This window comes from Phascolarctos cinereus, unplaced genomic scaffold (genome assembly GCF_003287225.1).
Source record: "Phascolarctos cinereus isolate Bilbo 61053 unplaced genomic scaffold, phaCin_HiC Scaffold_4;HRSCAF=312, whole genome shotgun sequence".
Classification (NCBI taxonomy): Eukaryota; Metazoa; Chordata; class Mammalia; order Diprotodontia; family Phascolarctidae; genus Phascolarctos; species Phascolarctos cinereus.
The window spans coordinates 289,410,990-289,437,374 of NW_027555847.1; the positions used below are offsets into that span (position 1 = coordinate 289,410,990).

General features: G+C 40.3%; 1 protein-coding gene across 2 annotated transcripts in view; it reads right to left on the bottom strand.

Annotated features, from left to right (window-relative positions):
* Positions 1-17,097, bottom strand: part of RGMB (repulsive guidance molecule BMP co-receptor b) — a 34,815-nt gene extending 17,718 nt beyond the window's left edge. Inside the window, exons 1-4 of one of the 2 annotated variants that reach the window (XM_021009179.2) lie at positions 16,439-17,097; positions 15,256-15,352; positions 11,674-11,909; positions 5,580-6,088 (exon numbers count right to left, since the gene is read on the bottom strand). In XM_021009179.2, coding sequence (XP_020864838.1) covers positions 5,580-6,088; positions 11,674-11,909; positions 15,256-15,260 — 750 coding nt within the window. In that variant the 5' untranslated portion in view covers positions 15,261-15,352; positions 16,439-17,097. Of the gene's footprint in view, positions 1-5,579; positions 6,089-11,673; positions 11,910-12,285; positions 12,553-15,255; positions 15,353-16,438 lie in introns of those variants that run through there. The other variant, XM_021009197.2, reaches the window with a different exon arrangement.
* Positions 17,098-26,385: the final 9,288 nt, after the last annotated feature.

The window sequence follows — 26,385 nt, forward strand, 5'->3', positions numbered from 1 at the left end:
ATAACTATGTCCTGGCCCTGACCTTGCAGTTCAAGGAGGGTACAAGGGCTGACTGAAGGCACGATGTACACAGCAGAAGACTATGCTGGGGAGAGTCATGACGGAATTACCAGACAACCAAGGCAGCCACCAAGAAACTTTCAGGGTAATCAATGGTGTTTTAATAGCAGCAGTGAACACTGCTGTCAGAAGACAATGGGTTCCCCTTCATTGGAGAGCTTATGTAAAGGCTCGATGACCACTTGGCTGGGGATATGGGATTCTTTTTCAGATATAGGTTGGGATAGGTTGTCACTGAGGTCTCTTCCAACTCTGAAATGTGTGGTTTTATAAATAATTCCTTGAAATGTGTACAACATTAGTACCCCTACTTCAAAGAAAAGTAAACTGAGGGTCACAGCAGTAAAGCAAGTTGACCATGGTCTTTCAGAGAACAAGTAGATTCAGAATCTGAACACGGGTCTCCTGTTTCCAAATCTAGTACACCTTCTACTACACCACAGACTTTAGATGAAACATAACTGAGGAAGATAGAAGACATGAAGAATTATTTCAGGTTAAATTGCTTTGCTCCTCTCACCACCATTATGAATTTTAGAAGAACTCAATGAAAGTTACTATGCAGCTTAGAGAGATGGGATCTAGAAGCCTAACATGAAAACTGGCTGATCTCACCCTAGGGGCCAGAAGAATGAAGAGGGCCGAAGGCTAGGCTTGAAGAATTTGAGAACCTTCACTGACCAGGGCTGGAGAACAGAACTCCCACGTGTGAAAAGCAATTTGTGCATTCTCCTCAATAGCGCTGGGAAGTCTGTCAAGATTTATCCTGCCCACCTGAATCCGGAGAACTGGTAACACATGTCGGCTTGGAGAGTGGTGACAATAGGAAACACACCAAGGCAGTCCCAGCTTGTCCAGATGCTAGCCCATTCACCAGAAACAATCTGTCACTCTCTCTCATGAGCACTATCTGGTACAAACATGTGCAAAAGAACAAACTTCCTTCCTGAAAACATAAACTAACCTGCAAGTAAATGAGTTTCTACAACGATCCAGTGCACAGGAAAATTTACAATGAAAGGGCAACAGAAAGGTCCCACCATTTTCCTTTCTTACTGAGACAAGATAGAAGTAGTATGATTGAAAGCAGGGGAGACATGACAGAAAAAAACACAAACATAAGAATATGTTAATTAGAGTGAGAAGCAGGGACCAAAGGGGCCAGGGTGTTGGTTTGAGTAAGAAAACTGATTTTTTAAAATTAGCATTATAGATGTGTTTTACTTTTAAAAGTAGGTGTATGACTGAATTATGGTATAAAAATATAATTCCTACAAATAGAGTCACATTTCAACCTGCTCTTGAGAGGCTGCATGGAACAGCCCCTGGCTTGGAGTTAAGAAACCAAGATTTTAGATCCAATTATATTCATAATGATCTATGTGCCCTTAGACAAATCATCTCATGTCTCTAGGTATCAGTGCAAAAAATAAGGTTTTTGGACTATACGGTTCTTAAGGTCCTTTCCTGCTCTAATATTTTAAATATCTACTAATTGTTTTGAAAGATGAATAATCCAACCTAATTTACATTATCTGGTAATCTGGATTTTAATATTCTATCCTGGATTCACTTAAATCAGGACACATGACACACATAACTTGGCTAAACAAGAGCTTACAGTGAATACAAGTATAGAGATTGCAGTACAAAGGGTGGATGCAATAAAGGGGTCAAACATGCAGGAAGTGTGACCCAAACAGACTAAAATGTAATTGGGAAATATTTAACAAAATAAGTATACAATAGAACACAGACGCTAATATGTGGTTTTCCTAGTCAGCATGTAACCTGCAGGGACCCTTACATACACATTAGCGGCCTGTTTCTATATGAGTTTGAAAACACTGCACTAAGGATTCCAGAGAAGTTCTACAGCCCCATCCAAAGTGGCTTATACTTCGCCTTTTGGGAGCTAATGCAATTGGGCTCTCCTCATCCTACAGAGAAATGCTTCTCCTTCAAGAAATTATTTGAAGTTCCAGTTCTGCAGCTCTCACCTTGCCTTGCCTCCATGCTTGGGCACCTACATTTATCTTAAGCAGCCACATTTAGGGAGGAAAGCCCAGAACGGATACAGATCTGCAGAGGAGTGCTGCCATGCCAGAAACCCCTTCCGTCCCCTGCTTGGGTGGGTATGGGGGCTGAAAGAATGAGAACCTCGCCAGCTGGTAAAGCACCTTCCTGACAGTATGGAAAATACAATGCATATATCCAACAGAACCCCCAAAAGAGGACTATTAAACTAAGGGGGAAGAGAATGCAAAAAACAACTCCTAAAAAAAATGAAACCTGAACACAGCAAGACAAGCTACACTCTCTTCTAGGAGTGGGGAAGAAAAGGTAGACAAATGACATAGATGTATACATGTGGTGACAACGCTGTATGGTGGGAGGAATGCAGGCTACTTATATGAGCTGGAACAAAGCCCTCAGACTCTAGTCCACAATCCCCTCATTTGTAAAATGAAGGGATTGGTCTAGATGACCCCTTCCAGCTCCTCTAAGTATTTCTTTGGATACTTTGGACAAACCTATTTGCCCTTCAGCTATTCACAGTATACTTCATAAAGTAACAGGTCCTATTACTTATTTTGGTTAGTTAGAAAAGGCCTCCTACAGCAAGAGAAGAAAAAGATAGAACTTTACTTGCTGATTTTTTTTGGTTGTTTTCTGGGGGAAGGGAGACAGACAGACTATAAAGGCATCAAAGGGGTAGGAGAGAAGAATTAAGAAGTGAGTGGAAAAAGTACTTACAGACTCTAGAGAGAGCACCTGAGTTCAAAGCCCACTTCTGACTCTAAAATGTGACCTAGAGCACATCACTTAATGTTCTTTGGGCCTTCACCTTCTCATCTTTGAAGTGAGAGGGTTGGGCTAGGGGCCTATGAAGTCCTTTCCAGTTCTAATTCTATAATCCCAAATTAGCCTGCTCAAGAAAACAAGTGGAGAGGATTCTACCTAAGAGAGGAATATCCCACTCAGGAATCCTTTTCACCATACAATATTTTCTTCTTAAAGAAGGGTGAATGTTTTTTTGGGAGGGGAGATTAGGCAAAGGACTGCCCAATTTTGGATGGAAACAGAATAAAGAACATGTTCAAATATAGCAATCTCTTCAATGGAGCTGACCACAGCTTAACAGATTATAGGTAAGTCCTGAAAAAGGGAAATTAAAAGAAGTCCTTGTGATATATTCTAGTATTGAGATTAAGAAAGTTTTGATATAATATAGAGATTAAGGAGATTAAGTTAAGGAAATCCTTGAGATATTATTCTAGTATTCTCTACCTCAGACTGGCCTGTTCATGATATATACATGCACTCAACAAACCCTGAGACAGGATTTACAGAGTGGTTAAGGAAGAAAGACACTGCAGGCCGCAGTAGAGCCACTGAGGATTTTGCTGCTGGACAGCATGGTTACCAGATGTGAAGAACCATTTCTCAACAGTGTAACAAAAGACCAACAAAAATGAAAATACCTCAATTACTCCTTTGCTATTTGATCATTCTACTACATATAAATATTAATCTCCAATAAAATAGCAGATCCTGCAGAATATTTTTAAGTATAGTCATTCCAAAGCAATAAAATTTTTAAAAGGCTGAAAGAAGACAGAAGACATTACAAGATGTGACAATTTATAAGGTGCATGAGCCTCCTGAAAAGTAAGTCATGTCTTCCTCTCTTACCTCCACACAAAATAATGGTTACATTCTATGCCATCTCCACAGTCTCCAGTAGCTTAGAAAATTTCCAGTATTGACTTTTTACACCCCAGGAGAGATTTTCTTCTTGCATTTCCAATGTTCAGTGGCCTTAAACAATGTTTTGGTTATGATTTTTTTAAAATCATAAAAGTAATGAGATGGATTCTTTTATAGTCACACCTTGTATATACATTATAACTAACATGTTCCTTAATAGGTACATGACAAAAAAAATTCTACATAAAAATCACTGGCAGAATTTATTATAAGACTGAGAAAACAAAATGGAAGTTTTAGGTTTTGGCTGAGATTATAACTGCAAACATATTTGTATTTATCATACACGTCCAAATTCTTCTTTGTTCAGAGAAATGAATTCCAAACTGGACACCTTTAGAGGGGTCTCCAATTATCTCCAGAGGTTTTGTAACAGTTTCTACAACATGCCTACAAAAATTAATTTTAAAATAACATATGCCATGTAGAATGTTTATGGATGAGGCAACATAACATTTTCTTAGAAAGTGATAAAGAGGGGACAGCTAGGTGGCACAGTGAATAGAGGACCAGCCCTGAAGTCAGGAGGACCTGAGTTCAAATCCGGCCTCAGACCAAACACTTGACACTTACTAGCTGTGTGACCCTGGGCAAGTCACTTAACCCCAATTGCCTTTTTAAAAAAAAGTGATAAAGAAAAAAAATCACAAAAGTTTGGAAATTACTTGTTCAAAAAATCTTTGCCTAATACGATATTTTTATATTTAAGACCTTCCACAGAGGTAGTAGATGATGATGGAAATATTGAGGATACCATTTCTTGCAAAAATTCTGTATTACCAATCCTTTGTTTACTTACAGTGAATAAGACTGATATAAGAATCTAAGGTCAGCACATAGATCCTTCTCTTCCACGGAGACAACATGAAAGCTGAGGTTCTTAACCGGGGATCCAAGAACTTGGATTTTTTTTTTAATGAAAGATTTCAATATAATTGGTTTCCTTTGTAATCCTACATATTTTATTTTATGCATTTAAAAATATTTTAAGAAGAGCGTATATGGGTTTCAGACTGCCAAAGGTGTTCAAAACACAAATAAGGTTAAGAACGCCATATCTAGTGGTTGTATAAAACATGGGCCAGCTGGTCAGGGTAAGCTGAATGTAATTTTTTAGTTTCTTCCCCCACCTCTAGCCTTAAATTGCTATTCGGTAGTCCACAGGTTATCCTGTGATTATAGACCATATATCATTGCACTGCAATAGACACTCTACACACCCTTGGTCATCACTAAGTTAATAGCTAAGATACCCTAGACAGTTTGCATCAGTGCTGGTTTGGAACCACTATATTTTATTACCTTTTCTAAATTTCCAATGAAATCTGTTTCCCAAATAGGTCATTTCCTTGGGCCTCAGACACCTACCCTTCCTTACCAACTCACATACTTCAGTTAATTTGTTATTTGAATGCTTAAAAGAGACAAAAGCAATATATTCACAGAGAGACATAACTGATAGAAACAGGCATGCTGTGGTTAAAAACTATTTGCCCAGTTCTTCAAATTTTGATGTTATTTTTTTCACCCCATATATCTTTGTTTCTTAATCTGGCTTATTTTACAATGAACCCTAATAACTGAGTTAGGCAACTCACAGTTTTAAAAACCAAACCAACATCAACCCCTAAAACTGACCCCATCAACTCTTAAAAAAAAAAGGCTCCATTTTAATTGAAACTTTTGCTTCTCAATCCAAATTCAGCTCATTACATGACTCAAAGTTAGAAAAGAAAAGTCAGTCTTACCTTATTTGTAGCAGTAGCACTGGATCCAGGGACTACAGGTACATTTGTCACTTGTACAGAAAGATAATTATTATCTATAAGAGGCCAGGCACCTTCCACCTTGCATGTTTGAAAGTGATCATTAAAAGTTCTAAGGTGAGGATCTCCAAACAAGCCACAAAAAAGATAAGTGGGAGGACTCTGGTCCCCTCCCTGATGTTCTCTAGTTTCTGAATGGCTATGATAGTTACAAGGGTCATGGGTAACTTCGGGGTTGGTAGAGGATGTGGGTCCATCCTTGGAACAGTTTCTCTGGCTCATGAGGTCATTGATTCCTAGCACAGCTGAATGGTAAACCAGGTTTCCACGACAGGCTTTGGAGGTACGCTGGGTACAGCCAGCATAAGCACGTAGGGCCTTGCAGAACTCTGAATCAAAGCCATCGATGGCAGAGTTCAGGTGAGAAGTCAGTGACACAAAGTCTGTGGTACATTTCTGGATTCGACACTGGGCTGGCTGTTGGCAATAACCTAAAGGAAGTAAGATAACAAACTGCTTAAAAGGTGAGATATTTTAAGAGGTTATATTACTTCCTGAGTAAACTATATAAGAAAACTATGATTTTCCTTCAGGGACTATTTGTTATACCCCCTTGATCAGAAGAAAAAATAAGGGAGGGGAGGGGGCTTCAGCAATAATTTAAAAGAGCCTAAAAGAATAGATAAATCTGGTTCTTTGCCTCTCTTAAACCGAACTACCCTGAGAAAAACACTGGTTGTCAGACAAATTTCTTACCTGAACCAACTACGTACATTATTCTCAGTAGCTATGATAGAATGGTAAATGAAAGTATTTATTCAAATTGTTATTTTTTTAAGTACACTTAAAATACTCAGTTATTATACAGGTAAATTCTATTCTAAAGTCTATTCTCTATTAGAATTCTACTGCATTATTTAAAAAAAAATTATTAGCTTTAGAAAGTAAAGCAACACTACCTGAGGTGATACTGTGAAAAATAGAAGCACCTATCATTACCCAAAGGAAAAAATACATATTTCTAAACTACAAAATATCTATTTAAAAATTCAAAATATGGGTTTGAACTCACATACTATGTATCTACACGGCCTCTATACTAAGAAAATGAAAGTACTAAGAGTCTTAAAAATATGACTTTCTCTTAGCCAAGCATACAGACACACTCCACTTTAACCACAACTTATAATCACCAGCCTTCTAGAAAGTTTAACTACCTACCTATAAACAAGTGTATTGCCAAAAATTTTAATTTTTAAAATTTTCTCTTATTCTCTCAGGACCACGAGATCAAATGCTCTGGACCAAACATTTGCAGAGGATTTATTATTCCACAGATGGCCAACGACAAAAGAAAAGACAGATATTGAGATATTCTCTATAACAGAGGCAGATGGCTATGACTGACTATGCTTTTACAATTTTGAACCAAATGAACAAAGCAATGTAAAACATTGATTTCTAGATGTGACTATAGTTACTGCCTTTTTTCTTAAGTAGAAATAATGCATAATATATGCCATAAAACACAAAATAATAACTGCCAAAACATCTTTATAGTTTGTCCCTGAATTATGAAGGAACACATAAGGGGAACAAAATCAGTATTTATCCTAATATAAATACTGGAATATAGAAGTGGACCTACAAGAATATAGATCACGCCATGGGTACTTCTGGGTATTAAAAATGAAACAATTATTTAAATAAATCCCAATTGAACCTTACATTAGAACACTGATGCTAAATTTGAACCCAAAAGAACTTTATCACGTTTCAGTGGGAAATTTTTAAAGTCCATAATAAGCCAATGGTGATATCATTTTTGTTAAGAAATTAAAAAAAATATATAAAGAAACATCATATTCCCTCATTTACCTTTTAAATTTTAAAATAAGGAAACAAGATATCCTAGGCTTTGATGTTAATTTTAACTGATTCAAAACCAGAGGAGTGAATATTGCACATTGGACAAACGAAAGCAATTACTGAACCATAACTATAATCCTAAATTTGCATTTTCTTTCAAGGCTCCCAGCACAAAAACAGCTGATGGCTTTGGGTCCTATTTTCTAAGAGTTTAAAATTAGAGTAGTTAAAGTAGGTACTTTTTTTAGAGTAGTTAAAATAGGTGCTTTTTAAAGCCATTCTCGTCAAAAGAAACTTGATCATTCTCAAAGCATTATACTATAAAAAAAAATCAGTTAAGGCTATTTTATAGATAGAAAAAAAAGATAAAGTTCAGAGAGCTTAGTTTTGTTAAACATAAACAGTAAGCATTGACTCCTAACACTTAACTATTGATTCCCAGTCCTCACAGGATCACAGATCATAGATTTAGAGCTGAAAAGGTCCTTACAGGTCATCAAATCCAAGCCTCTAATTTTATAGATGGTGACACTGTTGCTCAAAGAGGTTAAGTAACTGTCCAAAGTTAACAGCTAAAATAAGTGTAAAGATTCAAACTCAAGTCTTCTGATAGTAAATCTAGTGCTCTTTCTGCCTTCTACTTTCCAGTTAAGGCTACATTTTCTCTATTAAGTATTATCGTTTATACATTAGCAGTGGCCATGGTAGTAAAGACTCAAGCAACTGATTCACAGCATAGCAGGAAGTAAAGAAATGAAAATATGGTCTTAAGATAACCTGGTTAACATCCAGCTTTTATACTTGCACGATAGCACAAGAACTTTCCGCTAAACTTACTGGGCCTATTTGTTCTTTTTATGGTCTATAAAATTCAACTGAGCATACATCTACTTGTAATTATTTCAAATAGTCATAAACTATCAAAAGTAGTGGTGTGGAAATGCAAATGCACTAACTGTCCAAACAGAAAGGGAGAAGAATTAAATTTCTAACCCCTTTGCTTTCTCTTTTTCTCTCTACTCCCTTCCTTTCAGCTGGTAGGTAGATGTTGACCCCATTATGAAATCTTACATAAAACGGAAACCACATATTCCAGGGATGAGGAACTAAATAGTGTTGGACTGCTGTTTGGTCTTTTAGTACGGAATGGTGGAGGAAGAGGGGAAAACTGGAAAAAAAGAAAGGGAAATACAGGCCCAAGTTCATCAATCTCAACTCCTCACCCCAAGTTTCTTTATTATGACTAATCTGCAACATTCCCCCAGAAATATCTAGGCTTCATGAATTTATAATGGCAATGCACACTCTGCCTGTTATAAGTGGTAAACCTCCTGTCAAAATGCCAAGACAAGGCCAAGTAGAAATAGTCTCAAAGATCTAGCAAAGGAAAGCCAAGAAGTACATGAGGAAGCAAGCTGCTCCATATTTGATCCACAATCAGGAAATGCAGAGCTTTGTTAAAAATATGTGAATAATGCACTCTATGCTTTCCCAAGGGAGTAAATTAAAAATTTACAGGTAAAGGTTTCACTGTTTTGTTCATCAAGTTATTTGTTATTAATGTGAAGGAAGATTAGCTGCTCTATTTTTGTTTCAGTTAATGGAGAAGAATGTGCTAATGGATGTGCGTTTACAAAAGATCCTATTGCCAAGGATTTCAACACATAACTGTCACAAATAAATGAGCCAAATTTACTCATACAATTTTGAAATAAGATGAATTTTTTGATAATATGAGATGCATGCAAGCTATACTAAAAAGAATGAATCTTTAAGCCACATAAGTGCTGAGGCAAATCCCATGATTACAATGATAAAACATATGGTCGCCCATCTGCAAAAAGCGCTTGACTAGGATCCCCGAAAAATAATCATTCCTTGCATTTTCAGAAAGTATTGCTCTTACTGGAGGGCTCACACTAAAGAAAGGGGGCTAGACAATCCTTTTCCAGAACATAAATTGCTTGGGCCAGATTGAAACAAATGTTCAAAGAAATCTCTCAACTACTGCCTTAATAAAGTGAGGTTGTATTAAAAATAAGCTTTAAAAAATCATTAAGTTTCAAGTTCCAAATTTTAAAACAAAGAAGTCTCAATTTTCCAAGTCAAGGTTTTGGTGAATTCTATACTTCCAAAAAGGTTTCCATCATTATCAAGTTATGTACTACCAGAGTAGCCAAGGCTAAAACAGGCCTAGCTTAATATTTACAACAAAAACAACATTAAATACGACTGGACAGTATGGTATATCAGAAGGCTTGCTGGACTTGAAGTCAGAAGACTGAGCATAAATCCCACCTCTGACACTATGTAACTATGGGCAAGTTACTTAATTTCTGAGCCCCAATTCCCTCATCCCTCTGAGCTTCATGCCTCAGTGACTGATCGAAAGAGGAGTAGAGGGTAAAATACCTACAGTGTTTATCTCACACAGTTATTGTAAGGCTCAAATGGGAAGATATAAGGCAAAATTTAAAATGTTACATGTGTTAGTTATCACTACAATTATGAGCACGACACTGTGCTTTATATTTTCTTGCTGCAGATACCTAGTACTTTACACATCAACCCACACAATGCAAAACATCTGATTATCAAAATTGCCCTTTTGTTAAAACACTCATTTGGTCCAATTTTATTTTCTTTGAGCCCAAGCAGAAAGTGATGCAAACACTGAGATGACTCCTCCCATCTTTTCAAAGATCCTCTAACCATTTTAAAACAATGTACCTTTTAAACACTGTCAAAGAGTATTCCTGGATATATAGCATACAATTAGCTATTTATTTTCTAAAGGAAATAAAATCTCATTAAAAAAAATTTTAATTCTGAAACTTGACACACACTTCTTAAGGTCTGCCCTCTATCTTCCCCTCATATCAGCAGTTACAATAGGAAACAAGACAAAATGGGTTGTACTGCTTCTCCAAAGAGCAAAGCGTTTTCTTCTGGTTTCCGCCCCCCCCTCCAAAAGACATCCCCGATTTTAAAGTGGCTGGTGACCTAATAAGTACAATTACAACATTTGTTTCAGTGGCGTGAAAAGCACACTATTCACATACTTTGCTGATATATAAGCACTGGTGATTGTTGTTCATCTAAATAAATGGAAAGATCCTGAAGTAAAAGGATAAAACTTCCAGTTCCAGAGAAAAACCCTTTCCAGTTTTTAATACATTTTTTCCCCCTAAGCCAATGCCTTACAAAGAAACCTGGTACTCTTTTAAAGTGGAATGAATAAATAGATTTTTAACACATTAACTACCAATCTAACCAGACTATGACTGCTTTCCTTCTCTTGCTGCCCCAAATCAAAGTACCTACAGTGCTGTTTTCATTAGGGAAGAATAATATGGACTATATCACGGCTGGCAAACATTAACCTTTCTCACACTCTATAGTCCCCGAAAATGTTTCTAGCCACAAGTTTTTAGGGAGAGAACTGAAGGCTGCTTTAAACCAGGTTTTTCAAATAGGGAGTCGGTTAAAAGCATTTTAGTTACGTTGAGATTAAGCTACATACTGGTTTCCACATTCCAGTTAAAATGCACGACCTCTCCACTTCCCCAACCCCCCAACTCCAGAGAAACAGCCCAAGGCTCCTTCTCTCCAGCAGGGAGGAGGCAGCAGCGGAAACTCGATCTGATCCCGGGCTTTCGGTAAATACGATCGCAGAAAGTAATAATGCATCCAGAGCATTTGCCTAAAGCTCAAAACCAACACTCCAGCTCTCACCGAGGGGAGATCTCTCAGTGGTCTGTGCAAAGTGGGAGGGAAGGCTCGTGAGAAGGGGCTATCTTACACGCACCTCCCAGGCTCGCCAAATGTTTTTAAGTTTGTCGCAGCTGCTCCAACTACAAGGTTTTGCTAAAAGGTGGCTCTGCAGCCAGGTGTCTTGAAGCCAAACACACACACACACACACACACACACACACACACACACACACACACACACGTTTGCTTCTGCAATCTCTAGGGGTTTCTGCCAGAAACAAAGAAATCGAATCTTTTCCATGGGCTCCCCACCACACCGTGGCCAACTTCTCTCGGGGGAGCATCTCCAAGTAAAGTTAGGACGCCTCTCCCACCCATCCCCGCGCAAGCCTGCGCCTGTCACTGAGGCCGTGAGTGGGGTGTGGGTGCGCGTGCGTGGGCGCTGGAGCACGTGTGGGCGCCCCCCCCCCGCGGGGCAGGGGACTGTCGATACCTGCGGGCAGCCCCCCGAGGCCGAGCAGGAGCAGCACAGCGGCCAGCGGAGGCGAGCGCCAGCCGCGACGGAGGCGGCGCCGGCGCGGCTCAGCCCCGGCGGCGGCGCAGGAAGGGGCAGCTCTCCCCATGCCCGTCCATGCAGGTCTCCTCCGGGGCTCTGGCGGCGGCGTGGGGGCCCGGGAGCCGGGGCTGCTGCATGGACACGCGATCGGGCCTCGCTTCCTTTTCTTCCTCCTTCAATCCCGCGACGGCGAGAGGCGGCCGCCGCCCCCGCAGCAGCAGCAGCAGCAGCAGGGAACACCGCGCCGGAGGAGGAGGAGGACAACGACCCCCGGCAGCATCGCAAGAGGAGGAGAAAAGAACACAAAGAAGGCCAGTGAGTCTCGCCGCCTGCCTCCCCACTTCCTAAAGCCGCTAGAGCGCGGGCTCCGGCGAGGCCGGGAAAAGGGGGTGCGTGCGCCGCGCGGGTCCGGGGGGCGAGTGTGCGCGCGGGGCCCGGCCTCGCTCGGGTGTCTCCGCACGCCCCTCCCCCGCCCCATCAATCAATCTCGGCGCAGCACTCCCCTCCCACGTCGGGCGCGCCCGTAGCCAATCCGCGCCCTCCTCCTACCTCAGCGGCGTCCCAAGGGCCGCGAGCGCCGGCAGACCCAGACAGAGCCGACACTTCTCGGGGCCGCTGGGGCCCGCCTTCCCCGCACAGGGCGGTGGGAGCTCGGCTGTCCCGGACTGTCTGCGACGAGGCGACCGGCCATCACCCTTTCTCAGCCCGCCTCCTCTACTTACAGTTTTGGTGTTTGCTCTTTTAATGCAGCCTAATATAAACAGACGGGCGGGGGGGGGTCCCTTATTTTGGGTTACTTTAAGAGGGCCCCCCTCGGCCTCTCAAGTTTGGCTCGCTTGTTTTCTATCGCGTGCTCCCCGCCCCCGCCGGCCACGCCCTATCTCCCTCTGGAGCGGCGTGTGGGGGTCACGTGTACCGGGCTTCACCTTCACAGCCAATCACCTACCCCGAAACCACATTCCGGCTTAGATCTCCACAGTGGAACATTGCAGGGAAGAAATCGGGCTTTTCTGAGTCGGAATGTGGCTGGCGGGTCGGGGCCTCTGATTGGCTGGGAGAGGCCTCCGTGGGCTCGCCATGGAATTCACTGGTAGCTCTCAGCGGGCCGGGGATCGCCCATTGGCGCTCCTGCAGCGCCCGAGGAAGCTTTCTCTCCTTGGCTGGACCATCAGAGTCAGGGCTTAGTGGCTACTTAGTGACTACTAGCTAAGAGCTAGTTATTTTGGGCCCGTGGGTTAGTTTCTACTTAGTTCACCCACAGCGGGCAAACTTTAACATGCCCGATTAGAGGATAATTTAGATTAATGAGAAGTTAATGCTCAGCCTCAGATGCTTAACTAATTGTGAAATCGTGGATAGGGCAAGTCACAACTTCTCATAGCCTCAGTTTCTTCATCTGAAAAAAAAGGTAGCTACTTGCCCTACCTACCTCACAGGTTCAGGCTTAGGAAAGCACTTAGCTTAAAATGCTATATAAATATGTTAATGTTGTTTTTTGCCTGAGCCTAGGTAAGGCATCCCAGGCCCTAGCAACCAACAACATTAACTAAATCTCTGTTTTTCCAGAATTGGAAACAAGGAAAAGGTCAATTTGTAAGGAGATGGAAAAGGGAGAAAACCAGAATCAGATGGAATTCACTGTGATTATCAATAGTTGTGGAGTGCTACCTAACCTACTTGAATCCACTTTCCCTAGCTCTCCTAGAAAACACATTATCGTTCTTAAACTGATCAAGTCATGACTGATGGTTTTTTTTTTTTGTCCATAGGTCCCATATCACAACTTTGACACTGTTTGGAAACAATCAAGCATGGACACATTAACCCTTCCCCCTCTCCCACCCCCCTTTTTAAACAATGTGCTATTCAAATTAAGTTTAGATAGTAGGGACTTGCAGCATCCTCCTTCAACTTGACAATTTACTTCTTACAGACTCTGCTCTAGCCAAGACTGGGGCCTTTATGCAGGATTGCCTCCGCTATTCAGCCGTACCTTTTCATTGCATAATTACTACACATGATGTGGTGACTCAAGTAGTAAACATAACTTTCACTGCCTAAGATATAATTCAAGCTTTGACTAGGTTATAACATAATAATAGCTTTACTACGACCTGGAGAAATGATTTTTGGTAGGGGAATCAGATGTGGAGTTAGCATACTTCAAGATTTTGCTGCATACCCAAAGTCTTATTCTGTTGGCACAATTATTTTGTAGAATATAAGTAATTATCATATAGATTATGTAAATCAAAATTGTAGCAATGGAAGGTTTTTTTTCTTAAAAAATGAAACAGGTGCAATTAAGTATTCCAAAGTAGTGTAACAAAACTGACATAATTTGTAAAATTTGCTTCGCTGGTCCTCCTTTAATCCAGAAGTTTGTGTTTTACGAAGCAATTAAAAGAAGCATCATAAATTCTTTGTACCTCAGCATATAACAAATATTCAAAATTTAAAAAAATAACTTAAGTCTGTCTTTTTCCTGACTCCCCGAGGTTTTCTTAGCTTCATTGCTATGACAGGTACTCTAGAGTTTGCTAACAATAGAGGGCGCTCTCTGCAAACTCTACGATCACTAAATGACACTTCTTAACAGGAAAAATTTCATCTCTCTAAGGTGCTTTATTGTTCCTGTGTTGTAAAATTTGACAAGCTCAAGATTTATGTGTGTAACAATTCACTTTTTATTGCTATATAAGTGTATAGTTGGCTAGAGGGAAATGCTAATTTTTACAATTAAGCTAGAAGGAGGTTCCCATTTTCAGGTGTCAAGGCATTAGGTGAGGTGAGGGACTGGAATAGTAAATTAGAATTGATATCAATAATTTGTATCAGGTTTTAAACCCAAGAGCTTTGTAGATGGACTTTGAGGGGCACACAGTGTTTTTTACTTAAAAAAATAAGATGTCCCCAGCATTAACTTTGGGAAAAACAGAATTGAATGGGTATTCCATCACTGATAGATAATGACTTTACATTTCAAACTAACAATATGCTGAAATCAATGATTTTTACCAGTCAGGAATCCATCCAACTACTTAGTTCCTCCTCCCTTCCTTCCTTCTCCTACCCCGTTCCCATTTTTCTTTTAGTGCAGTAAAGAGGAAACAAGGTAGCAGGCTATTTAGGGACCCAGCAAAACATAAACTTAATGTGTAACTGGGTAGAATTCAAATACATGCAAGAAGCATTAATGGATTTTAAACAAAATGTGGTTTGCTTTTCCTGAAGGCATTCATGATGGCTTAACTGTTCCCCTGTTAATATAATCTCCATTTTCAGAAATCCAACACAGGTCTCAAGGTCTGTCTGCTTAATACAATGCATTAAGGAAGAGCAGCTGGGTATCTATCAGTCCTTAGGTTTCAGTTTTTTAACACAGTATATGTGATATGTTTCCCACTCCCCTCTGTCCCCCCCCCGCCTTGTTATCTACCATTTTGAGGAGAGGAGGTCAAGGAACTAAAATAAAATAAGTTCTAAAAGAATACAACCTCTCCAAGTGTTTGTACTTACATCATCTTTAACCCTTATGGTCCTGTATGGTGACTGGAAGGCCAAAGAGACATCGAAAGTCCTTGAAAAGCTTGGACCTGGCACTTACTTTTTGAACCTAAGTATTAGATAATAGACACAACAGTTAGTACCCTGTCCAGAACTGGAAGTGTGAAAATTCATTAATTGTACCTACAAAAATTGGCTGACAGGATCCTCACATCTTTACAACCACTCACTGAGCTTGAAAGTAGCAGGTGCAAAAAGCATTTGGGAGCCGATTGCCAGAGCCAGGGAGGCAATGTGCTTCCTGGCCATTTATCTCAGGAAACCAGCACAGTCTTCCCTCAGAAACAAAATTAACCTCTCATTAGCCAGGCACTCACTCCCAAGAAAGCCTTAAAAGCTTTACCATCTCACTAATGTATTTAGGATTTTCTTCCAGGCAATTATTACCATCAGTTACACTTTGTGATACTGAGCCCAGGCCCGGCTTACATTTCATCAGGCTCTGAAACCACCTGCCCCAAAGATGAGGGTAACATACTTTCTTTGGGGTTCCTCCGGGGTCTATTAGGCACAAAGCCGATTTATCCTCAGGAGTGATAAATACTGTCAAGTCGGTATTACTATTTCTAAGAATTATAAGGAAAATCACCCGCACACAAAGAAAGCATGCGCTAACTTCATCTATTTTTCTGGATTCCTACAGGACAAGTTTTCCATCAGCTCCACCTATATGCCACACACATCTACTCATCTTACAGGAACCTTTCTTCTGGAAGTAACGGAAAAGGCAGAGGCCGATTTTGTGGCCCGGGAAGAACTGCTGTTGCTAGCTGAACACTGGAAACCTACTGCCTGAACATGCTGTTTTACAACTAGTGTGTTTTGTGAAGGGTTGTGTGTCTGCTGTATGTCTGTGTATCAGCTGCCCACTGTTATGCATCAAGTTGGCTCAACTATGCAAAGGCTGTAAAGGGGCAATTCTTGTAGATGGGAAGCAGTTTTTAAGCACAATCCTTTCTCTTAGCGGTTTCCTTGAGGGCTGAGAGATTTATACTACGCCGGTGGATGGAGACCCAAGCAATACAGTTCAATTCCCAACTCCCTCTTCCCCCTACCTCTCCTCCACACTCCTTCATTCCCTGTCTCTACCCCCACCCCAACCCCACCGCAAACTCTGACAAAATAAACAACTCACCACAGGCATTCCCTTGTCTTCATAGTGACGTTTGCCAGCTGGGAAAATAAGCCACAAGCCATACAGCCTTGGTGCAGGAGGCACGGAGCGCGGTCCGGGCGCCCCTTTCCCCCAGGTATGGTAAGAAGGTCTGTAACACCTCCACCCAGGCGGGGCTTGCCCTTCTCAGTGTCGGCTCGCCGGTCTCCCGATGCCTGGCACAGCTGCCAAGGGAGGTGATGTGCTTTTAATGACAGCGTGATCTCTCCTCCACCTATATAAAGGAGAGGAGGGAATTCTTTAATTCCCTTCTCAGTTCTGAGAAACTATCCTCCTTCTAAGTTCCTCGCCCCTCCCCCTACCAAAGAAGGGTTGAAGGAGTGCGCTGGTTCGTCTTCTCTCGCATCTCTGAAATCCACATGGCCCCCTACAGGAGCTTTCAGCGGCTACTGTAACCGCTGGAATGTACCTGCACATCTGGCGGAATCAGCTGGGCATGGCAACCCTGGCCCTTCAGTTCCCCCTCTCCTTTTCTCTGACCAACTCCCTTCCCCCTTTTACAGAAAGCTTGCACAAAGGGTGTCTTTCACCGCCCTAACATTCAGTGCCTCCCAGTCTGCCGCCTAGCCTTTTCCCACCCGCGGCACTTGTTCACAACATAAAACTGTTTCAGCCTTTGCCTGGACTGAGCAGTGACCAATGAGTGCTACAACATCAAAGTATTTAAGCAGTCAACAAACGCTCCGCCCCACTTCTTGGCGTGTCCAGAAGCCTTAGAGATCACAATGGCCTGGTCCAGGCTAGCCCTCCGGCATTTTCCTTCCAGTTGTTTCCTAGCTAAGAGACGCGTTCTGTATTTGTTTTTTTACCTTAGCCACATGACAGATGTTCACACTTTCCATCATTTTATTGTTTATAAATTTTGAAGTGTGGAAGGTTGTTATGTGTCCATGAATTTCTTGTCTGTGAAATGAAGGGGCTGAATGAAGTTGATTTCTAGGATCCCTTCCAGTCTTAACATTCGATGATGCACACACGCACACACGCGCACACACACACACACACACACACACACACACACACACACTGATTTAACGCTTTACATTTTAGATTGAAAAAGAGATGGGATTTGCTCAACCCTTTTTTTTTTGCATCATGGACCCCTTTGGTAATGTGGACAAACTTATGAACTTCTCAGAATAATGTTTGTAAATGCATAAAAAGAAATACATCGGATTACAAATATAATTCTTCTTCATCCAAGTCCATGTATACCTTAAAATGTATCCAAAAATTGTGGTTCAAAGATTGGGAATCCCAATCCATGGGAATTAATCGTGAGGCTACTAAACAGTCAACTGGGCTCCTTTTTAAGGGACCAGGGGAGAGGAAAAGGGAAGGGTAGGCTGCAAGTTTAACTAAAAGTGAGAAATTGTAATTTGAAAAAAACAAACAATTCTCAGGAAAAGAAACTTTCCATTAAAGTGACAATGTTTTGTCAGAGGGGGGTGGGAGGTATTGTCCACAAAAAGACAAAAATTGTAGTTTCTTTCTTCCCTGTTATACTGCCAATGTTGAGATTTGTAGGGCAAAAATTCAAGTGAAGAACCTGATCTAACTAATCTATTTATATTATACAGCCAGTTGTCACTATTAGCCTATTCAGTTCATTACTTTAGACTCCAGTTTATTTGGGTTCTTGCTTTTATCCCTCTATTATAGGACCACTTCTTCTCCTCTCTCTTTCTTAAAATAATAATCATTATTCATTTATATGGTGTTTTAAGGCTTGTAAAATGCTTTCCTTATGTTTCTTTTCTGTGACTGTCACTTTCTCGCTCTCTGCCTATCTCTTTTTCTGTCTATGTATGCCTCAGTCTCCACCTCTTTATATTCTCTGTCTCTATGTCTTTCTGTCTCTCCTCTCTTGCCTCACCCCTACCCTTCTTTCCATCTCTCTATGTCTCTATATTTCTCTGTCTCTGTCTCAGTCTGACTCTGTCTGTGTCTCAGTCTATCTCTCTGTCTCTTTTGGCATGTCTGTCTTTGTGTTTCTGTGTCTCTCTGTTCTCTCTGTCCATCTCTTTCCCATTCTCTTTGTCTTTCTGTCTCTGTCTGTCTGTCTGTGTCTCTGTCTGTCTCTTCTCTTTCTGTGCCAATCAACTGGAAAGAGAAAAGAGTACTGAGGATGTAGATCTCAGAAAGGATAGGGTAACAGTAAGATACAATTGAAAATATGCTCTTGCTGCAGAGCTTTTTGAAAAGCTCAGCTCCTAGCCCACAGGAACATGGGATTTTAATTTGCCCACTTGCTTTACCCTTTGAAAATCCACTACAGCAATCAGCAGAGCAGTAGCTTTGATTAAAAATCCTAAAGGCTAGTCTCCTGTACTTTTCTTCTCCCCACCACCAACACAAAGAAAAGAAGATGCATAAAATAATGATAAGCAAGAGTTCAAAGCCATCCCAGAAAGCTGGTCTGAGAAGATACTTTCTAATGCAGGTTCAGTTCTTCACCATTCCTCTCCTTTGTTGAATTTTTGCCATCATCATCATCATCATCATCACCATCACACACACAATGCATACAAAGAAGCAGAATTTTTTCCCATATCTATAAATGTTTGTCAGTGGGTCTCAGATGCTACCTTATTAATACTCAAATAAATGTATTAAATAACCACATTTAAATTTTAGTTAGCCTCATTATGCTCTAGCAAAGACCTTATGTTAGCCTTGCCACTATTTCCTTTGAGTGATAATGCCTTTCTGTTTTATTCTGTATGTGCTCCGATACCCAGAAAATAACAGGCAATTCAAAATGAAATATTAATTATTTTCTTAGAGGAAAAAAGGTCTCTTTTTTCTTCTACTTCCAGGATATTTAAATTATAAAACATAAAATAACACTAGCTTTTCAAGTTAATTTTGCATTTTTTCATGAAAAAATGCTTCAGAAGTGCTTGACTTTCTATCAATGTTGACTTATTGATTGTTATGAAGAAATTATTTTTTTCTTTATAGTATCACTCACCTCACTTTATGAAAATGCTGTAAACCTCCCGATTTATTTGAAGCTCCAAACATCCCTGTGAAAGGACTAATTACCAAGGGTCACCCCCACATCCTCAAGGCTCTTACCTTCGATGATTGCTGCTTTCCTGGTTACCTAAGAGTATTAAAAGGTCCCACTCATTTCTCAGCCCCAGGACTGCCCCTTGCCCTAGTGACCTGATGAATTTCTGTACATGAGCCAAGGGGACCCAGTCTATAGAAGCTAAGTGTATTCTTATTGTTGTTAAGGCTAAGTAAACCTCCTATTGTGAACTCCTAAGTGCCTCATTTTGAATTTTGTATCAACATTTAACCTAAACTAACAGAATCAGAAATTAACCCTACTCCTAACAACCTTTTTATGTTACCCCAATCCAATGCATATATTTTGAAAATACTGAGATTTCCAAACATTGAAAGTTCTATTTTAAGGGAAGCTTAACCAAGAACTGGTTTCATTTGCAATAATTATTAAAAAAAAAACACGACAGACCTACCTATCCAATAAGCGGTAAAATGAGTGTAGCTACCCCTTAAGATTTTTCCTTAGGGCACCATAAACTTGGATTTCAAGCAAGCACATAGAAGATTAGGGTGGCCCTGTTTCAAGGTATATGCTGTAGAAACCAACCCAGCCTCTAAACTCTATCCCCAACCCCTACCCTACATGTGCTTCCAAGGATAAGATTTCTCTGGCTGATTCATGTCAATGAATGATTTAGGGTTGCTTACAAAGTGGTGACAAAAAGTCTTTTAATTCACTACTGAGCCAGAATTCCGGATAACTAAAAGGGTGAACCCTACCACTGAGGTCTCCTTTTTCTGCAGGATTTGAAATGCCAGGACAATTCACTAAGCTACATGAGGACTTGGTCAGTGTAGAAAAACTCCCCTTACCTATCTGCAAGCCATGAGCTCACGACCTCCTAGGCAATTCTGTACCTGGGTTAGGGCCATCTTTCATTTGTGTTTTCTTCCTTTGGTACAAGACCTTGTGAGATCCTTCCCAGGCACCTGAACAGATGTGAAAAATACAAAATGGCAATTAACCCTAAAAAAGAAACCTCTTGCAAATGTCTCAGTGAAGTTTGAATGTTATTCTCTCGACTTTTATGCTAGTAGTGGAAGAGATGGTAGTAATAGATAAGTACCTGGATTCTGTTCTAATCATTATGTGTTCTCTGATTAATTTATACACTCAAGTCACTTTTAACACTTTTCCATTCTTGCTGACTTAAACTTGAGCCAATAATAGAATTGTCCTGGGAGTGAGCAGGGTCTGGGCCTGAACCAATAACTGAAAGTGGGGAGACTTTTTGAGGGGTCAGACTCTATCAGCCGAACCTGGGCAAACCTAAAGGACGGGGATTGACACAAGTGACACCCATACACAGACACAGACACACAGACACACACACACACACACACACACACACACACAGAGCTAATCATGTTTCGCTAATTACTATGCCAGACAAGGATGTCCATTGTCATCACTGTTATTTATTCTAGAAATACAAGCTATACCAATAAAACAAGTTCTAGAAATACCAGCTACAACAATAAAATGAGGAAGAAATTGAGGAAATAAGCATAGGCAAAGAAAACATAAAATTTTCACTTTTTGCAGGTAATATTTACTTATAGAACCCTAGAAGTTCAACTCAAAATTAATAGAAACAGTCTATGTCATTAAAATAGCAGGATAGAAAATAAACCCACAAATATAGTAAACCTTAATGTATACTACTAGTAAAACAGATAAGGAAGAGAAGCAGTAAGAAAAAAAATTCTATTCAAAATTACCACAGAATGTATGAAATATCTGGGAGTCTGCTTAGCAAGACATGTAGAGGAATCATATGACTCATTATAAAACACTCTTTACATAAAGAAAGACAAATAATTAGAGAGGAATTAATTGTTCATGGTTTAGTCATACTAATGTAATAAGATGATAATAGTGCTATACCAAAGTACCAAAGAATTGCCTTATAGAATAAGGCAAAATAATGCCAAAATTTATGTGGAGGAATAAAGAGTCAAGAATTTCAAGGAAGTAATGAAAAAAAAAGTGGGAAGGAAATGCATCTAGCTGTAGATCTCAAACTAAAAGAGAAAGAAGAGAAAGGAAAAGAAAAGAAAAAAAGCTGACCAAGGAACAGAATAGGTACACAATGTCCAAAACTAATTGAACACAGTCACATGATGTTCAGTAAACCCAAGAACACCAAGTACTGAGGTTGAGGACTCACTATTTGGCAAAAGCTGCTGAGAAAACTGGAAAGTAGCCTGGGAGAAATTAGGCTTAGATCAACATCTCACACCATCTACCACAATAAGCTCTGAATTGATACGCGGCCTAGATATAAAAGGTCATATCATAAATAAATTAAAGGAGAATGGGAGGAGATACCTTTCACAACTATGGATAGGGGAAGAGTTCTTGATCAATCAAGGGATAGAAATGATCACAGGAGGTAAAACAGACCATTGTGATTATACAAAATAGAAGTTTTTACACAAATAGAATGAAGAGGGAATCTTTGCAACTTCCCCCCCTCCCCGAAAAAAGTCTGTCTGATATCCCAGATATATATAGAGAGTTGATATAATTGTATAAGAACAAGAGCAATTCCTGGTAAATGACCAAAGTTCTCAAAAGAAGGAAGGCAGGCTATCAATAACCAAATGAAAAAGTGTCATTCTATCATCCTCTTCTACCCCTCACTGATCAGATTGGCAAATGTGATAAAAAAGGAAGAAAACAGTTGTTAGAGAGGCTGCGGGAAGGTAAGCACACTAATTCACAACTGGTCTAACTGTGAGTCAGTCTGTCGTTCTGGAAAGCAATTTGGAACCTGAACTAGAGCTCCTCCAGTACTGAGTTGAAGGGAAGAGGTGGGGACGACCCCCTGTGCTCCTTGCTGACTTCTTCTTGTAAGGCTCTGCACTAGGGTTACTTCCTAAAACAGGCCATACAAAATTGAGAGGGTGGGGGAGATCCTTAGCACCCTGCCTGTTTCCCAGGCCTTTTGAGTCACATATATATGGGGCACCAAGAAAGGGTTGGTATTAGGTTTGCTGCTTGCCTCCCACCCCAGTGGAGTCTCCACCAGGACCATTTTCAGCACTTGGCTGTCCTGTAAACAAGGCCTTTTATATCTCCTTCATTCCAGGTCCTTCTTCTCTAAGAAGGTGGACCTTCTTAGATCTCACATAACAGAATATTTCCATTGGCCAGGAAACTGAACCTCAAGGGAGAACCTTGAACAGTCTAATCTCATATGTCTCCTAAATAGCTTCTCTCTAATTCCTGACACTCTGCTTGGACTCACTGCTCAATGTTTAACATCCCTTTATCCTCCCATTCTAGTGATTCTGAAGTGCCAGCTGCCAATGTACAAACTCTGTTCCTTATTCTCAAGTGACTTCTCCCTCACACCTACCTATCTCAACCGTATTTCCCATATTCCTTATCCAATGTCCTACTCTAGAACTGCCTGCTACATTCACTATGCCCACTGGAATGCCTGGTAATTGGAAAACTTCCTTTCATCTTCCTTCAATCCTTCTACCTTCTTGTTCTCACTGAAATATGCCTCCCTCCTGATGACACTGCTTTGCTCGTCACTACTCCAGGAAGAGACATATTTTTTTCTCATATTCCTGATATCTCCCCCATCCCCAACCACTACACACACTCACATACACACACACACACACACACACACACACACACACACACACACACACATTTATTGGTCAGGGGAAGGGGAGGTTGAACTATTCTTTACTCTCGTTTGCCACTTTCAGAGCCTGTCTTGGCCACATTCACTAATTTTTTGAGATTCAAAATACATTAATTTATCATCTAATACAATTCAGACTCCTGTGGCTATTATTTATAAAAACCCCACCTCCAAAGAATTCTTTTCCTTTCTTCAGTGAGCTCAGTGACTGATTTGCAGTCTTCTCATCTCCCCATCTCCTGCCTTCACACTAGGGCATTTCAGCATATATATGAATACTCCCTCAAATACCCTAAATTCCAAGTTTCTCAATCTACTCAGTTCCCATGAAGAATTCTTCCACTGCATTTCAATTACATAAAAAGTTTGTTCTGCTTCCATGTTCATGAACTCCAAAACTCCTTTATCTGATAATAATCTTTTTCCATTCAATCTTTCCATATGCCTTTATGATCCTTTACCTTCTTCTTTGTCATCAATATGATCTTCATTGCCTCCATGGCTCAATTTTTTTCCTGGTCCGTCATTCTTCCACTGGCTATAATCCTTGCCCCTTTGTGGTATTACCAATCATGCCTTGCCAATCACCCACTCTGTATTACTCCCACCACCCACCTTTTTTCTCATTCCTATTCACGTGCTGCTGAATAGAGATAAAGGAAATCACAAAACCATACTGACTGGACAAATTGATGGTATTTAGTCTCAACTGGACTTTCAGTGAAGCAAGACAAACATTCAATTTCTCTCTAATTGATTTGCTACTCTGCTCTCCACAGTGGTTATTCCAAATCTTGGTTCTTCTTAAGTCTCTCAAGATACTTCCTCTTCCCAAACCTTCTTAACTTAGGACCTCAACTCATACTTCACTGGAAGAATTGAGACTATTCATCAAGCTACTCTATTTACTTCTCCTCACCATCTCTTTTCTTTCAGAAATCTTCCTTCACTATCTCCTCCTTCCCTCCAGGCTCAGATGAAAATATGGCCCTTCTCCTTCCCCAGGCAACCCCCCTACATGTGCCCTTATTCCTATACCCTCTTATGTAGCAAATTGCCCTATCATCCCCTCTCTTATCATCAGTATTTCCTTACATACTTGTGCCCTTCCTGATGCCTACAAATATTCCCATGTCTCCCTCATCTCAATAACAAAACAAAAAATAGTACAAAAACAACAGTAACAAAATTTCACTTGATCCACTTAGCCCTACCAATTATTATCTTATACTCTCTTCTCCTTCATGGCTAAACTCCTTGACAAAGGCATTTGTAATTGATATCCTTAGTTATTCTCCTCCAACCCTCTTCTAAACTGTCTGGAACTTGGCTTCACCTGAAACTGGCCTCTCCAAAGTTTCCAGTGATTTCTTCAGTGCCTAATCTTCCATTCTCATCCTTCTTGAACTTTGAACCTGTCAATCAGCATCTTCTGAATTCACTCCTCTCTAGGTTTTCATGACCCTATTCTCTTCTGATTCTCCTACTATCAGTATAACCACTCTTTCTCAGTCTTTTTTGCTAGGTCTTCGTCTAAGGCATGTCCACTAACTGAATGTATCCTTTAAGGGCCTGCCCTTCTCTTTTCTTTATTACTTTACTTGGTGATCTTATCAGCTCCCCTGGGGTCAATTATAATCTATACACAGATGATTCCCAGCCCTAGTTTCTCTCCTGAGCTACTTATATATCACTATCTTCTTAACATCTTGAACTATATTGGAGGTACTGTAGGTATTTCAAACACAGCATTTCCAAAACAGCTTATCTTTCCCTCCAAACTCTGCCCCTCTTCCAAACTTCCCTATTACTTTTGAGGGTACCACAATCCTCTCAGCTTATTCAGGCTTACAACCTTGGTATCACTTCTGATACCTTATTCTTACTCACCTCGTATGTCAAATCCATAACTAAGTCTTGTCATTTCTACCTTCACACTATCTTATGCTTTCCCTCTTCTCTACTCATATGGCTACACTTCTAGCTGAGGCCTTTATCATCTCTTCCCTGAACTATCATGAGTCTTCTAATTAGCCTCATATCTCTCCCAACTCTAATCTATCCTCCACTCAGCTGCCAAGGTGATTTTTCTTAAAATATAGGTCTGACTCAATGAGTGCAAGTGGAGCTTTTACCTACAGGATCAAATATAAACTGTTCTGTTTGACATTTAAAGCTCTTCACAACCTGCCCCCCCTTTTAACCTTTCCAGCCCTTTTATACTTTACTCTCCTCCATATATTCTATGATCCAGCTAAACTGGCATACTTATAATTCCTCAGATACCATCTCCCATCTCCATACATTGCACTGGCTGTCCCCCATGCCTGAAATGTTCTTCCCCCTCACTTTAGCCTCTTAGTTTTCCTGGTTTTCTTCAAGACTCCGCTCAAATCTACCTTCTGCAAGAGGCCTTTCCCAGTTCCTCCAGCTATTAATGCCTTTCCCTTTAAAAGAACCTTTACATTCATTCTCTCTCTCTCTCTCTCCATATATATATATATATACACACACACACACACACACACACACACACACACACACACACACACGTAGCTATAGTTATGGCTATAGTTATAGTTATTAGTTATAGCTATTACATGTTGCTTCCCTCCATTAATATGTATACTCGTTAAGGACAGGTATTATTTTTTGCCTTTCTTTATATCCCTAGTGCTTGGCACAGTACCTAGTATATAGTAAGCACTTAATAAATGCTTGTTGACTGACTCATTATACCCCCACAGTCTCTAAACTGAACAAATCTCTTGACCCAATGATGACACTGATATTGATATACTCCAAAAAAGATCAAAGGCAAAGAGAAAATTCCCATATGCTTAAAATTACTTGTAGTAGGATTTTGTCTTATAGCAAACACCAGCAGAAACAAAGTGAGTACCCATCATTTAAAGAATGGCTGAACCAATTATGGTATAGAATTTGATGGAATATTATTCTGTCTTAAGAAATGGCAAGAGGAATAGATTCAGAGAAACCTGAGAAGACTTGCATGAACTGATAAAAAGTGAAATGAGAAGAACTAAGAAATTATTTATACAATGACTATGCCAATTTAAAGGAAAATACTTTTTAAAGCCTTAAAAACTCAAATTAATGCAATAACTAATCGTAATTCAGGACTGGGCATTGAGTCAAGAA